A 13,902-nucleotide genomic window follows, 5' to 3' on the forward strand; every position below is an offset into this window, starting at 1 on the left:
AAAATTGTATTTTATTTTCAGTTCTAAATTCCTCCCACCCCATGCTCATCAATTGAGGAATGGCTGCATAGGACTGTGATGGAATCCTATTGTGCTGTAAGAAAGTATGAAGGAGGTGGTTTCAGAAAAACCTAGAGAGACTTGTATGAACAGATGCAAAGTGAAGCAAGCAGAACCAGGGAACAATGTATACAGTAAGAACAATCAACTGTGAAAGGCTTAGTGTCTCCAATAAATTCATTTTCATCTGGGGCAGGCTGCACTCAGGTGGCAAATGTGACACCTGTGAATTAGACAATCACTGAGGTCCTTTTCTGCTTCAGAGCTATGATCCTATATCTGATTTCACAGTGGAAAATACATCAGCTGGGCACATATCAGGAGCCTACTTCTGGTCCAGATGCCATCCACCTCCACCTACAGGCTGCATAGTTAAGCATTTTGGAGAGAGTGGCGCCCTAATTTGGTAAACAAAACGGAAGCTTTAGGAGGTCAGGAGCCTAATGCAAGGAATGTTTTTAAACTGAAGGTAAGACTAAGAAGAACAAAGAATAATGTTGAGAGAATGTATGTAACAGGCTCGATATGAAATGGGGTATGCACGTAACCTTGAAAGTGCTATGTAAGTGTAGGCTGTTGCATTATCATTTTAATTATGTCACTCATGTACAAGAAGTATCTAATGGAGTGACTAGAGACAGGGTCAGGAAGAACTGGGTTCAAGTCCTACCTCGGTCAGGTAGTGGTTGTGTGACCCTGTGTCACTTCACTAACACTGTAAATTACAGAGCAGTTTACCAATAGGCACTGTTGGAGGGGAGTCTCCTCACCAGGAATTCCCAACACCTAAGAAGTCACAGGTCCCATTCAAAAAACCCCCAAAAACCATCACGAAAAGTTTCTTTGAGAAAGTACCAGGCAGAGTGAACTTCAAACATCACACCCCACTCCCCTCCCCCCAAATTGTTATTCTGCCAGGAAACAACTCCTTGGGGGGAGGTGATTCCTGAATCAACCATCTGTGAACAGTCAGGCTACATACTGGTCAGAGCAAAGATCAAAATGAATACAAATCTAGACAGAAGAATTAAAAATGGCAATTCAGTGTAGTGGGGACAGTACTGGTTTTGGAGTCAGGGGATCTGGATTCAAAGCCTGCCTATGGCACTTACTGTATTCCTTACCTGGGGCAAGTCATTAAATCTACTCAGCTTTTAAAGTCCTTCATAAACTGATGAACTGCCCTCCCCTTTCTCATCTTCTTACAGACTCTCCACCACCACGTGACACTGGCCTCTACCACCAAGACTCTGTCTCTCCAATGACCAGGCCTAGAATGCTCTCCTCACCTCAGTCTCCAGGCTTCAAGCCCTGGCTAAAATCTCACCTTCTAAATGAAGCCTTTCCTAACAGCCCTTAGTCCCAAAGCCTCCCACAATCCCATGTTTGTGTTACACTCGGCATCCTAGCAAGCCTAAGGCCTGTCCTCAGCAACCTTCACACATCGCTGCAGAAACAGCCCAGGCAAAGGAATAAAACTACTGAGTATACAAATAACCTGAGGGGGTAAGGGCAAAGGGCGAGGGCAATGGTCACTAGTGCCGGGACCGAAGGTTCTAAAAACATTCCTGACCCACTTCAACAGCTGGGTTTGTGCACTCAGCCCTGCCTCAAGAACTTCCAGATTCTGGTAAAGGCTTCATCCAGTACTTCCCCTTCTGTCTATGGGGATCCTGGTGACCCTGCTCAGAAGAAGTTGCTGCCCCAGAGTCTTTTCCTGGCAGCATTTTCACTGGGGGGAAGCGAGGGGTCCCCATCTTCAGAGGTGTGTTAAAGAACCACCCAACCTAACGGGAAGGCGGCTTGCTGTTCAAATCACACCGTTAGCAGCTGCTTTTGCCTGGGATCATAGAAGTCTATGAGTTTAAAAATATGTTCTTGATTTTCATTTCCCCTTCCTCCTGGCACACAATCTCCTGAATGCTCCCAACAACCTACTCTCACCACTTCTGTGGTGCCAAAGAGTAGCCCTGCTGGGCCAGTGTGCAAGGTTGGGCTTCCAGCTCTCTGAGTGGGGGCTGCTTTCAGAGAGGAGTGAGCAACAAGCCAAGCCAGCTAGGCACCCTTCCTGATGGACTGATTTTCCATTTCCTCTTTGTACTTGGGATCAGCTGTCCCGGTTGGTGAGAGGACAGTGTTTTTGAAGCTGTTTTCCGGGTGTGTCCCCACAGACCAAAGACTATCACAGGGGAAAACAAGAGACGGAATCCTTCCCAGCCCAGCAGCTGGCCACTCTGCAGATGTGTGTTGTGGATCATAAGAGGCGCCAGGCTGGAGGGTACAGATGAGTCAGTGTGACCCATCTCAACTGCACACATGTTCATCTAATGACAGGTCAACCTTTTTATGTTTTACAGCCTAGTCTTTTCTGCTATTGAACCCAGATTCAAAAAACGCCAGCAGCCAAAGGGGACTCAGAGGTCATCTAATCCAATCCTGAAAATGACTTGTCCAAGAATGAGTCACAGGTTCATGGGAAAGCTGGACCTAGGAAGCAGCTCCCCTCAGCAATTGATCACAGCATGGCTGCATTTTCCCCAAGATAAACCATAATTAGAAGAGGGAGATGAGGGCGAGTCCAAACAAAGCTTTGTGGTCCATCACCAGAGAAATCTGTAGAGACGATGCTATGGAGCCACTGTTTTCCCAGTAGTGGTGATGAATGTGTGCTGCCCTACCCACACTCTCATCCAGTCCCCCTCCTGTGGAATAACACACATTTGTGAGGCAGCCGGCTGGAACAAGGGTACAGACTGTGGCCATGCAGCAGAATGACTAACTGGCCCACACGGGGATGTAGCCTGTGATTCTGCCCTCATCATCTTGGCTCGAACCCACTGGGCTGCTAGCACTACCCCATAACTGGCTGGTGCCCTGCGTGCCAGGATTTCTGTCCTGACCCGGGAGTGCCCCGAAAACAAAGCAGTAACCTCTACACTGAGCTATGGCCCAGCAGGAGCAGGCACTTTCAATAAATGCCTGCTGGACAGCAAACGAATAAACCTGGAACGACCCCAAGGAGGTGGGTCCTGTGTGCTGGGCAGTCCTCTGCCATCCCTCTGCCTGGCACTGAGTTCTAGGAGAATGAAGCTGACCACTCCAGACAGATCTCCTAGCACAGAGAGTCCACAAATTCCACTAGACCCCCTGATTCCAGCATTGACGCATATCAGCCCTAAGAAGTCCTTCTTTGTACTGAAGCCTCATTTCTCTTGCTCTGTGGTTGGTGAAGCTGCCATGTGGTAGGGAGATGACGAGGAAGCCACTTGGGGACCATCTCCAAAAAATAACTTTCATCACATGCACAGTACAGGTGTGGGGGAGAGAACTCCCAAACTGTTCAGCCGGTTTTTATGGTGTCCTCCTGACTCTTCAGCCCATTTCATTCTTGAAAAACATGACTTGGCTCATTCACTAGCCCAGAAAAGGGACACTACTTTAACTCTCCATCTAGAGCTGCCAAAGAAAAAAGTCAGGGCACCACAGGCCATGGAAGGCTTATGGACTGATTTCACCTCCCCCCCAACCCCCGGCCCCAAACTGCCCAGGGTTTCTTTTACTTGCAGCTCCCCTACACCAGCAGAGAGAGGCACATTGTATCAGCACAAAAAGGCTTTTAAACATCATTGTGCCAAAGCCTCAGTTTGGGAGCTCTTAGTGAGAGAGGGAATGCTTATGCCTGTCTACCTCCTCCCTGCCTTTGCCAGTGTGAAGGGAGGCCCAAACGGGCAACAGGAAAGCCCCCCCTCCCCACCTCTGTCACTGCCCCTGTTTCAGGTATAGCCAGAAGCTCAAGAACAGCCCCAAAAGGGCAGAAAACAATGAGGTCGATGCTCAGGAAAGGAGGCTAGAGGTGAACCTCCTAGAAGGTGATACGAGTGACTTCTGTGTATAGACAAGCCAAATAAGTGCATGAGAGAAAGTCTCAGAAAGGGGCAGGACCACCAGGTTCAGCTCAAGAATGGGACTAGTGGGTACAGTTTGTGGGGAAATTGGTCACACAAAGGCCATGGAAAGCACTCTCCGTGGCCACTGGGAATGAGAGGAGAGAGAAAACAAAGGGTTCCACAGGTCCCTGTACACCAACCCCCTGGGGTGGCACTAGGCAGGAGGATGGTGGGCCTAGTGGGGCCTGGGAAACTGTGCCCCCTCAACCTAAGTCATCTGTCCACTCCCAAGTACCTGACACTAGTTTTGACAATAGCAGAGGATGGGATTTGAGGGTGGGTGTCAATTGGAGGGGTGGGAGAGGAGAAGAGAAGGAGATAGGGCGAAGGGAAAGGGAAGGAAGAGGAAGAGAGTGTGTGTGTGTGTGTGTGTGTGTATTTTTAGGGAAACAGCATAAGGAGAGGGGAGAAACCAGTCATCCCCACTATCATTACCATACCCCCACCAAGAATAACAGCTCACACCCACTTAACCATCTGGCTAGATCAGTTCCTACACTTGTGTAAAGGAAAATATCTTAAGGTAATTTCCTTGGCAGTTAAGGTGCCTGCCCTCATGGGGCACCTTTGCTGAGAGAAGGGAGAGAAAAGTAGGTAAGACCTCAGTATTCAGCATGCCACCTGGGGACAGCACCCCCACCAGCCTAGAGCAGTGTGCAGTGTGGTACCTGAAGCCCTCAGCATGATGGCCCCACCAGACTCCTTCCTCAAGTCCCCCATCCTTCCTTACTGCCCCCACCAAAGTCCCTGCCTGGATCCCTTTGTTCAATCCTGTTCACACTCAAACAGCAGGCACACTTGGAAGCCCTTCCCAGGAAGATGCCCAAGCGGTGCTGTTCACTGCTCCTCCTTCGCCAGCCCCAGGCAACAGATCAAGTGTTCCCACAATGTCGGTTAGTCATCCATATCAACCTGGAAGGGAATCCCACTAGTACAAAGGCCTCATATTACAAATGAGAAGAGTGAGGGCCTGTTTCAGCTCATCAGACCATGTGACCCCAAATCTGGAGCTGGACCCTTGGAGGCCATTTGTCCAAGCCCCTCATTTTACAGATGAGAAAACCGAGGCCCCAAGAGATTAAATCCCACATGTGGTAAAGAGCAGAGCTGGGCCTCGAGTCTTCTGATTCCAAATCTAGTGCCCTTTCCATCAGACCACCTGTCAATGATTAAGGCTCACATTCAAAACCAAGGCCTCCAACCTCCAGCTCTGGTGTCTAGTCCCCCAGAGGGTGGGCTTGGCTTCCTTCAACTGCCACCCAATAACCAAGGCCATAACCTTGCCCTCACTTTGCCCTGCCTCCCACACGGGGCATACCATTGGTGCCCAGCTCCATGAGATAGGAGGACCTCACCATGGGCCACTCGGACAGCTCACCCTGCACCGTCTCCACCAGGCAGGTGATGGGCTGCTCACTCCTCTGCATTTCTGCCTTGGCTGTGAGGGCCCCAAGCTGGAAGCTGGAGAAGAGGTGGGGGTGGGAAGGAGGGAGGGAGGGAGAAAGAAGGAGGGAGAGTAGGGAGGAGGGCTGTGGAGAGCAGGAAAAACTGCCTCTCCCAGCCTGCAGCAGGGCCTCTGTTCCCTTGCTCACTGAAGTTCTTCAAAAGGCCAAGGGCAGCCGCTGGGGAGGATTCTTGGCATCAAGGACTATCCTTTTTCAGGCCTTCGGGGAGAGTCTGACAGAGGGAAACATTTTGTTCCCGCTCTGCCGGTGTTCTGTTGTATTGGCAGCTCCTGCCCAAGCACCGACTCCTCCAGCTTCTCAGACCTGAGAGCTGAAGCAGTTTCTGGAGGGAACTGATTCCAGGGTCCCTTCTTCCTTCCTGCTGGAATCAGAGTCTCAAAGTTGGGAGCAACTTTCCAGAAGGACACCAGCTACAACATCCTGACAGGTGGACAGGTATCCTTTCTGTGTTTGCACACAGTAACAGGGAGCTCACCACCTCACGAAGAGGCATCCCAGCCCATTTCTGAACCGAGCAAAAGCTTCAGAAAGTTCCTCCGCACTCAGAGCCAAAAATCGGCTTCCCTGTAGTCATGGCAATCAGCCTAAACAAGTGAACATAAAAAGCCAGTTGGGGTGGAGGGGTGGGTACAGAGAAAAGGATACCACACGATGCTGAACTGGCAAAGCTTAACACTTTTTTTAAATCCCAACCCAAAACAAAGTATTAGAAAGGTTCACGGTACAAAGGGCAGGCAGAAGCAAACTGGGATGACCTGTTTGCACAGATGGTAACGTTTCCTCCACGCTGATGTAACACAGCCCAGACGCTCCCAGCAAAACAGCTGGCCGCTTTGCATGCAGCCTCTGAAACGAGCCTGCAGGGAATCCAAGGTTTCCGTTCGCTGAAGCGCAGCGGGCTACGTCCTGGTGGTGCCGAGTAAATAGAAACAGCTTCCATATGCCGGCCATAAAGCAAAGATGGGGAGGCGAAGAGAGGGGAGGCAGGCAGAAGGAAACAACTTCCTTGCACCAAAAACCCTCTCCATTTTGAAAAAGGGAAGTCAAGACTGGCCAGATCATCAGGAGCTCAGACACGAGAGCTGTGGTCTAGGACACGGAGGAGCTGGGAGAGGCCTAAGTGGCTGGGACCAGGGGCCACGGAACAATCCTGGCTAAACTATGGACAGGCTTCTGCTCTCTTCTAGGCTTCAGGGAAGATAGAAAGCAATGATGGTGAACAGGCAGAGGAATAAGGCAGAAAATTCAGCTACACACACAGATACACAGACATAATTGCCCAGACTATTTTCTTTTCCCAGGAGGCTGTGATTTCCAGATAGAGGAGTTCTGAATGCCAGGTCAATGCACTCAATGCCAGGACAAGCCACACTCCCCCGTGCCTCAGTTTCCTCATTAGTAAAACAGTGCTGGTTACAGCCATGCTTTCTGAACTTCATGGGGCCATCGCACAGACAAATGAGAATATTTCTAAGGCACTTGGAGCCTTTTAGAAACGGGTCCCCACCAGAATGATAACAAGTAATCATGCCCATCGTTTGCCAGTTGTCACTGGGAGCCCCACTCCATGGGAAAATGCTGAAAAGGGAGATGAAGGTAACAATCCAATGAGGCTGACAAGGTAGAACAGCACGACAGAGCTGGGGTTCTGGGGCTGCCTGTGCTTCCCAAGGTCCCCAGATTAAAGTCTTCGAGACAATGGGAAGCAATTCTGCCAAAAGGAAGCAGGGTGAATGTGACTCTCTGCCCAGCCCTTCACATTCTGGCAAATGGACGTGAAATGGAGAGCCAACAGGCCCTGTGTTAACATCGCGTAGTAGAACAGATGTATGTGAGGGCAGACTCTGTGGCAAATGTTAGGGGCCCAGAAATGCTCAACAGCAGCAGGCTGACCCCCTGAGGGTCTGGGAAGGCCTGTGCAACACCCGCCCCTACTCCCTGTCTTACCCAAATGCCTGGCTTCCATCAGCAGCTTGGCCCCACCCCCTCTCTCTGTCACCAACAAGAAACGTAAAAGGAATGAGTTGAACCTTCAATCCCAGGGTCACAAATTTAGGGTCTTGGGGATTATTTATCAACCAGATGACCCATTCCTTTCCAGGGAAATGACTCCTTGGGTGGAGGGGGTGCCAAGGAAATCATGTCAGAATCAGAAAGGCCTTCAAGGTCATCATTATTTCTTAAAGCTTCACTTTACTATCCCTTCCCCTTTGGCTTATACCATGGGAGCATGAGATTAACAGCAGCATCTGTTACCAGCCATATCTGGGGATTGACCATGGCAGGAAGGGGCTTCTAGAAGGAGGGAAGGAGACAGGGGAGGGAGGAAGACCAAGGCTGGACTTCTAGGAGCAGTGGGAAAAGCTGGGCAAAAGCTTCCTTCTACGGTAGGAACAGAGGCCCTGCCCACCCTAACCCTGCACCCCCCCCCCCCATCTAACTCTGCAGCAGCCTCCATGCTCTCCTTGGAATAGGCCATCACTGTTTTCCAGGAGAAGCAGAGGGAACTAAGAAACCAAGGCCTCAGCAAGGTGGGGAGGCCTTGTGTTCCCATGAATTAGGGCTCCAAGACAGGTCTGAGGCCTCAGTCCCTTTTAGAGAAGACTCTAACAGCCTGGGGGTTGGGAGGCCTGGGTTCAGGTTCTGCCTCTGGTATTCCTAGCTAGGGGACCCTGGGCAGAAGTCCTTTCTTTTCTCTGAGTCTCAGCTGCCCCACTTGTAAAACTGAGACAAAAATCCTTAAGCTCCTTTACTCACAGGGCTGCTGTGAAGGTCAAACAGAATACGGTGCTTTTAGCAAAGCTCAGAGTATTTTATAAATGGCAAGTAACCGTCACTAAAACCCAAAGTGCGTCTCTTCCCTGACTGATTGCCCGCCTAGAGAGTTCTCTCCACGCTCTCGTAACCATCCCCATAATTGTGACTGCCTGGTCCCCAGAGCCAGCCCCAAAGAAAAGGAACACCACCCCTGCAGGGTGCCCACTTGGCAGGGAGCGGGCATGCAAGGGGGTTGAGGCCCTCGGTGGACTTTGGCTTGTGTGGGATGGGCATCTGCAAGAGCTCCTACCCTGCCCAATTTGGCTCACTGCTTCATTCCCCACTTCTTCATAAGTGAGCTTATTGTTAGAGGGGAAAAATACAAAAAGAACAAATTCCCAAGAGCACACAACACACACACACTTGCGGGAGCCTGCAAACCCTTCTCTGTTTACCCAGTGAAGAGCACAGCACCTGTGTGAACATCTGTCCTGTACACACTTGGAAACATTAGGAATGCTAATTAATTATCTAGCGCCCTGGGATGAGGGCAAGAGAGAGGAGCAAAAGCATCAGCCGAAAAGAGGAAGCATTTTCTAATGTATAAGGGTGCTCTGGGGGAACAGGAGGACAAACCTGTCTACACACGGTCAAGACAGTAACTGACCATCCACATAGGCAGCAAATAAATGTATCTGCCTCCCTCCACCCCCCTTCAACCCCAACACTCCTCCCAGGCCCCTATTCCTCTCTCCGGTGCTCAGCATGTGGCTGGACTGTGGACTTCCACGATATCTGTTCTCCAGCAGGATGCTGATGAAGGCAGGACAGGGACAGGAAAAACCCTCCCTGTGGCTCAGGTGATGATAAACCTGGCCTGCTTGTTGACCAGAAGGACAGGCTGTGCAGTGAGTGGTAAAATCTGTCATTTCAAAAAACAGAAAGCCTGACCCACCAAAAGAGACTGGAGATGCCCAGAGGGAGGATGGCCCGCTCCTGGAGGACCAGGCCAAGAGTGAAAAAAAGAGCCCCAAACAGCCTGGAAGGGCTTAGTCCATTATCTCGGCCATCTTGGTAATGAATAATGGCTTTGTGGAAGCTTGTTTTCAGTGATGGCAAAAAGTAAAACCCAATAGAGGGGCAGGAGCTCAGGAAATGGGGCTGTGGGAGGTAGGGACCAGACTGGTGTGAGGGGATGTGGGAATCATTGGAATAAGTGCATTCCAGGCCAATAAAGCAATGAACGGACATTCTCTGGGCTGCCCCCACAACTAAGGACACCAAGGGCAAAATCCTTGAGGCAGCTTGAGGCTACCATTGGCAGAACAAGTTCCTGGCCCAGCCTGATGTCCTCTGGCTCCAGATTACACATGTATGACTCTCACAGACAGAACATACATGGGGAAGAGAGCCCCTCTCAGGGTACCAGGTATTTCAGGAATCCAATGACTCATCCCATGTTGTATCACTTGACATCTATAAAGGGTGCAGCGTGCCTGCAGAACAGGTCTGTTCTATATCCTCAGGAATTATGCTGTCACCAATGTGAGTGGACTCTGGCACCAAAATATTTTCGTTGAGCACTCCTACCAGCATTGTCAGATCGTCAGGCCCTTTAGAAGCACCCCATCCAAAAGAGCCAACAATGAGACGGTGGTAAGAGAGGCATGTACATGGGTGGGTCTAGCCTGCGGGAAGAAAATCCAACTTACAGAAATCCAAATTCTCTTATAAGAGAAATGATGGGAATTATAAGAGGGTTTTCTATTTTACCAAAGGGATGAGTGAAGGATTCCTTCAATAATTAACTGCCTCGACACATTTCAAATCATTTCACTCATAAAAAGTCATTCAAACACTCAACTGGGGACACAGAGCAAGGTGCATCTGCATTGGACGGGTTTGTAATGGATACTTTTGCAGGCAAGGCCACACAGATGGCTTTTGGGCACTGGAGAATACGGAATGTGACACGTGAACTGTTTGTTCAGATGAGTTAAAGATAAGAGGAAGAACTGTCATTGTCCTGGGGGACCGCTTCCTCAGTCTTGGAGGTGGGGGGACTCCAGGCCCCCAAGGCTGCAGTAGCAACATGGAATCATGAGTGCCTAATGGGCCAGCCTCTGAGCAGGGAGACCTGGGCTCACTGGCAGGTGTGGCCCCTGACACGTAACAGCTTTATAACCCCAGCTCAGTCACTGCACGTCTGACACCCCTACCTCCCCCCCATCCCCCATACATATAGCAGTGAACTCCCTACACTGGGTGTTAGGTGGAGCCATAGTGCATAGAGCGCTGGGCCTGGAGTCAAGAAGACTCATCTTCCTGAGTTCAAGTCTGACCTCAGACATTTTCTAACTGTGTGACCCTGGACAAGTCATTTGACCCTGTTTGCCACAGTTTCCTCATCTGTCAAATAAGCTGGAGAAAGAAATGGCAAATCACTGCCAAGAAAACCCCAAATGGGCTCACGGAGAGTCAAACACAGTTGAATGACCAAACAACAAACAACTCTCCACTGATTAAACCACAGGTTCATTTTTTTATAACAAGGAAATGAATATATGATCAAGGCAGAGTGAAGCCTAACTAGCCCCAGAGAAGGGCTGAGGGCAGGAAGAGGATGACTTGGTAAATGGATTAGTGTGAGTAGCCCTTCATTTTGGCACTTGACATCAGGACCACTGTTCCTGGGTGGAGGTCAAAGGAGGGAGGATTGTAAGAGGGAAAGCCCCCAAAGACGAAATACAGGAGAAGCATCTGGAGCCCGTTACCATCAGGCTCCACCCAAACTCTCCAGGCTTCCCATCAACCACTTCTTGTACCCACTATTTCCATTTGTTATTCCCCAGGTACATCCGACACTCCATCTCCCACCTCCACGCCTCTGCATAGTCTGTCCCCCAGAGCAGTAAGCTCTCCCCTCCTTCCTCACCCCCACCTAGAGAATCCCTCCAAGGCTCAAGCGCCATCTGCTCTGGGCAACTTTTCCCAAGCCCCTTGAGTTATCAACGTCCTCTCCTTCCTCAAATGACTACAGATACACAAACCTTTTCCACATTGCATTCCCACCTCAACCCCCACCCACTGCCCCGCTCCATTTTGTCTTTGAAGCTCCTGGACTGGAGAAGAGCTGCTGCATACCTCCACAATGGCCTTCCCAGGTAATTTCCAGGCCCTTGAGGCCAATCAGAGGAGGAAAGGAACATGCCCAGATTGCCAAAGGTCTCCCTCCTCTAGTTACCCAGAGGTAGGGAACCTGCAGCCTTGAGGTCACATGTGGCCCTCTAGGTCCTTAAGTGTGGCCCAGTCACATTTGAGGGCCTAGAGGACTACATGTGGCCTTGAGGCCACAGATTCCCCACCCCTGAGTTACACATTTCACACCACCTGTCACCAAATGTGTCAATCAAAGCCTCCAGGTTCCCAGTTCCCCTTTCTGTAGCAGTGAAGGCTCCCAGGCTACTGCAGTGAGCTGCAGAGCTGTGTCCTCAAGAGAAAGCTCAGGAAGAGGGATGTGAAGAGTAACGTCAAGGCCGGAGGCAGCAGGGTCTTGTTCTGGCACTACTAACACATCACTGCAATTTAAAAACACTGGTTTCCTTTTTATTGTGAACTTAAACATCCATAAGCACAATCAGTTCAATCTTCGTGTATGAAGGCATGTGGCTTTTCATTCAGACTGTGCCTAGCGCTCTATGTACAGCCCCTCCCGAACTTAGGCCAGCTCTCTGCGTATTTTAGAAAATGCTCCCTCATGCCCTCTGCTTTGTCTTCTCCCTCTGTAAACTCCCCAACAAAAAAGCCCTCATTGTCACTCCAAGCAGAAGAGTTCCTCTTGGGATCTTATTGTCCACCACTGGCAAATGAGGAAAGCATCCTGTTCATTCACCTCACAAGGATTATGAGGAGTAAAGAGCCCACAAAAATCTCTACACGAGACTCCTACATATGGTGCTCAGGGCCCAGAGCAGGACTGTGGTCCCACAAGCTCAGCAGAGGAGTTCTCATTTCCACCAAGGATGTGTCTTTCCCTCCTCGGAGGCTGGGGTGGTCTTGGGAGAAGGGCAAGCCAATGAGAAGAAGCTTGGACACCACTGCTTGTCTTGGCCCATCTCCCAGAGGGCCAAGAGAAGATACGTGAGCCACACGGGGGAAGGTGGTTTTCTACGTTATTCCTCATTTTGGAATTTCTCTTCCAAAGGGGACCACGACACATTGACACACGAAAAGGATCAGAACCCCTGTATTAGACAGCACTAGGCAGTGGATCCTGCATATTCCTCTGGGAACAGGGGAGGAGCGTAGGTTTCTGAGAACGGCTGACAGGTCACAGGTGGGACAGTCACACCTCTGGGCACACAGCAGCACAGACACATACAGGAGCATGGTGCTGCCTGCTTTCAAGTGTCCAAATTTGATCTGGGCTGGCTCCCTTTATCTCAATGAGGCCTCAGTACTCTACATTCACTTACGTGGCTCATCCTGAGGAAAATGGTCCTAACAGTTAGCTCTTCCTCACAGTGGAATGGGCAGCCTCAGGAGGCGAGGCTCCCCATCACAGACATCCCCACAGCAGAGCCTGGTCCGGGCCACTGTGGGGGTCGGTCTTATTAGGGCACAGGATGCTCACTGAGCCCCTCCCATGACTCTGGGATTCCACAGAAAAGACAGAGAAGAGAAAGCTTTCCATCAGAGGCCCTGACTCCACAGGGTCCCAGCAGCACAAGATGGCAGGGCCAGGAGATCCCAGGTCTCTCTCTTCCTGGGTGCTTCCTGCCCCCTAATGCCACGTGGCAGAGCACATGCCAGTTCCCCTCTGGCAGGGAGAAGCTCCCCACCTTCACAAGTCATTTCTCCTCACAACAGAAGAGCCCCCATAGAAGCAGATCAGGCAGCCATGCTCGGCCTTAAGGCTGACCCTGGGGAGCACGTCCTCCAAGCACAAGCTGCCAGAGATACACTGCTGAGACCCATCAAATCCTCTCCATCTCCCTTTACTGACTTTAAGGCGTAGACGCTGACTGTTCTGGCTCATGAATCCCTCTCTGAGCAAATGTGAACTTAGACCCCCTGAAGGCAATGGGGAAACGGCGGCACTCCAACCACGGCACAGCTGCTGCCGCCACGATTGAGATGGGTCTGCTGCCCGCCTTCGGAAGGGGGAAATAGCATTTCGAGGCAGGGGGGCCCACGGCAACAGACAGGCTCCCACCATGAGACACCGAGGGCCAGGGAACTCGAGAGGCTCCGAGGCTCGGTTATGAGGCTCGGGCCCAGCATGCCTGGCGCTTGCTCATTTTAATCGGTGCCGCAGCAAGCCTGACGACACTGTGTACCAAACCCGGGCAAGGCCCTAAAAAGCCACGGGAGCGGCGACGACGATGGAGCCCACTGGTCACGTACCCCAGGAGGCAACGGAAATCTGATTGGGGCTGGGTCTCCAGCTGCTAGAGCTGCCTCTCCTTCATGAGTTGGCTGCAGCCACCAGCTGGGGCCAAAGGAAAGCAACACACGATCTACATCTCGAGCCTGGACCCAGGGCCCTGCTTATGCTGAGGGTCCCACGGGCTGTGGGCCTGCTATCTCAAGAATGGCTACCGCACCAAGGGGACCAGCAAGCACACAAGGCACACCCTGGGGGAGAAAGTCACAGCTCTAGACATTCCTGC

General features: G+C 51.0%; 1 protein-coding gene across 5 annotated transcripts in view; it reads right to left on the reverse strand.

The window, feature by feature from the left end:
- TPCN1 (two pore segment channel 1) overlaps positions 1-13,902 on the reverse strand; it is a 53,963-nt gene that overhangs the window by 32,531 nt on the left and 7,530 nt on the right. Inside the window, exon 1 of one of the 5 annotated variants that reach the window (XM_036762003.1) lies at positions 5,326-5,375. The exons of the other annotated variants lie outside the window; for them this stretch is intronic. Coding sequence (XP_036617898.1) covers positions 5,326-5,365 — 40 coding nt within the window. The 5' untranslated portion in view covers positions 5,366-5,375. Of the gene's footprint in view, positions 1-5,325; positions 5,376-13,902 lie in introns of those variants that run through there. 5 annotated transcript variants of the gene reach the window in all.

This window comes from Trichosurus vulpecula, chromosome 1 (genome assembly GCF_011100635.1).
Source record: "Trichosurus vulpecula isolate mTriVul1 chromosome 1, mTriVul1.pri, whole genome shotgun sequence".
Classification (NCBI taxonomy): Eukaryota; Metazoa; Chordata; class Mammalia; order Diprotodontia; family Phalangeridae; genus Trichosurus; species Trichosurus vulpecula.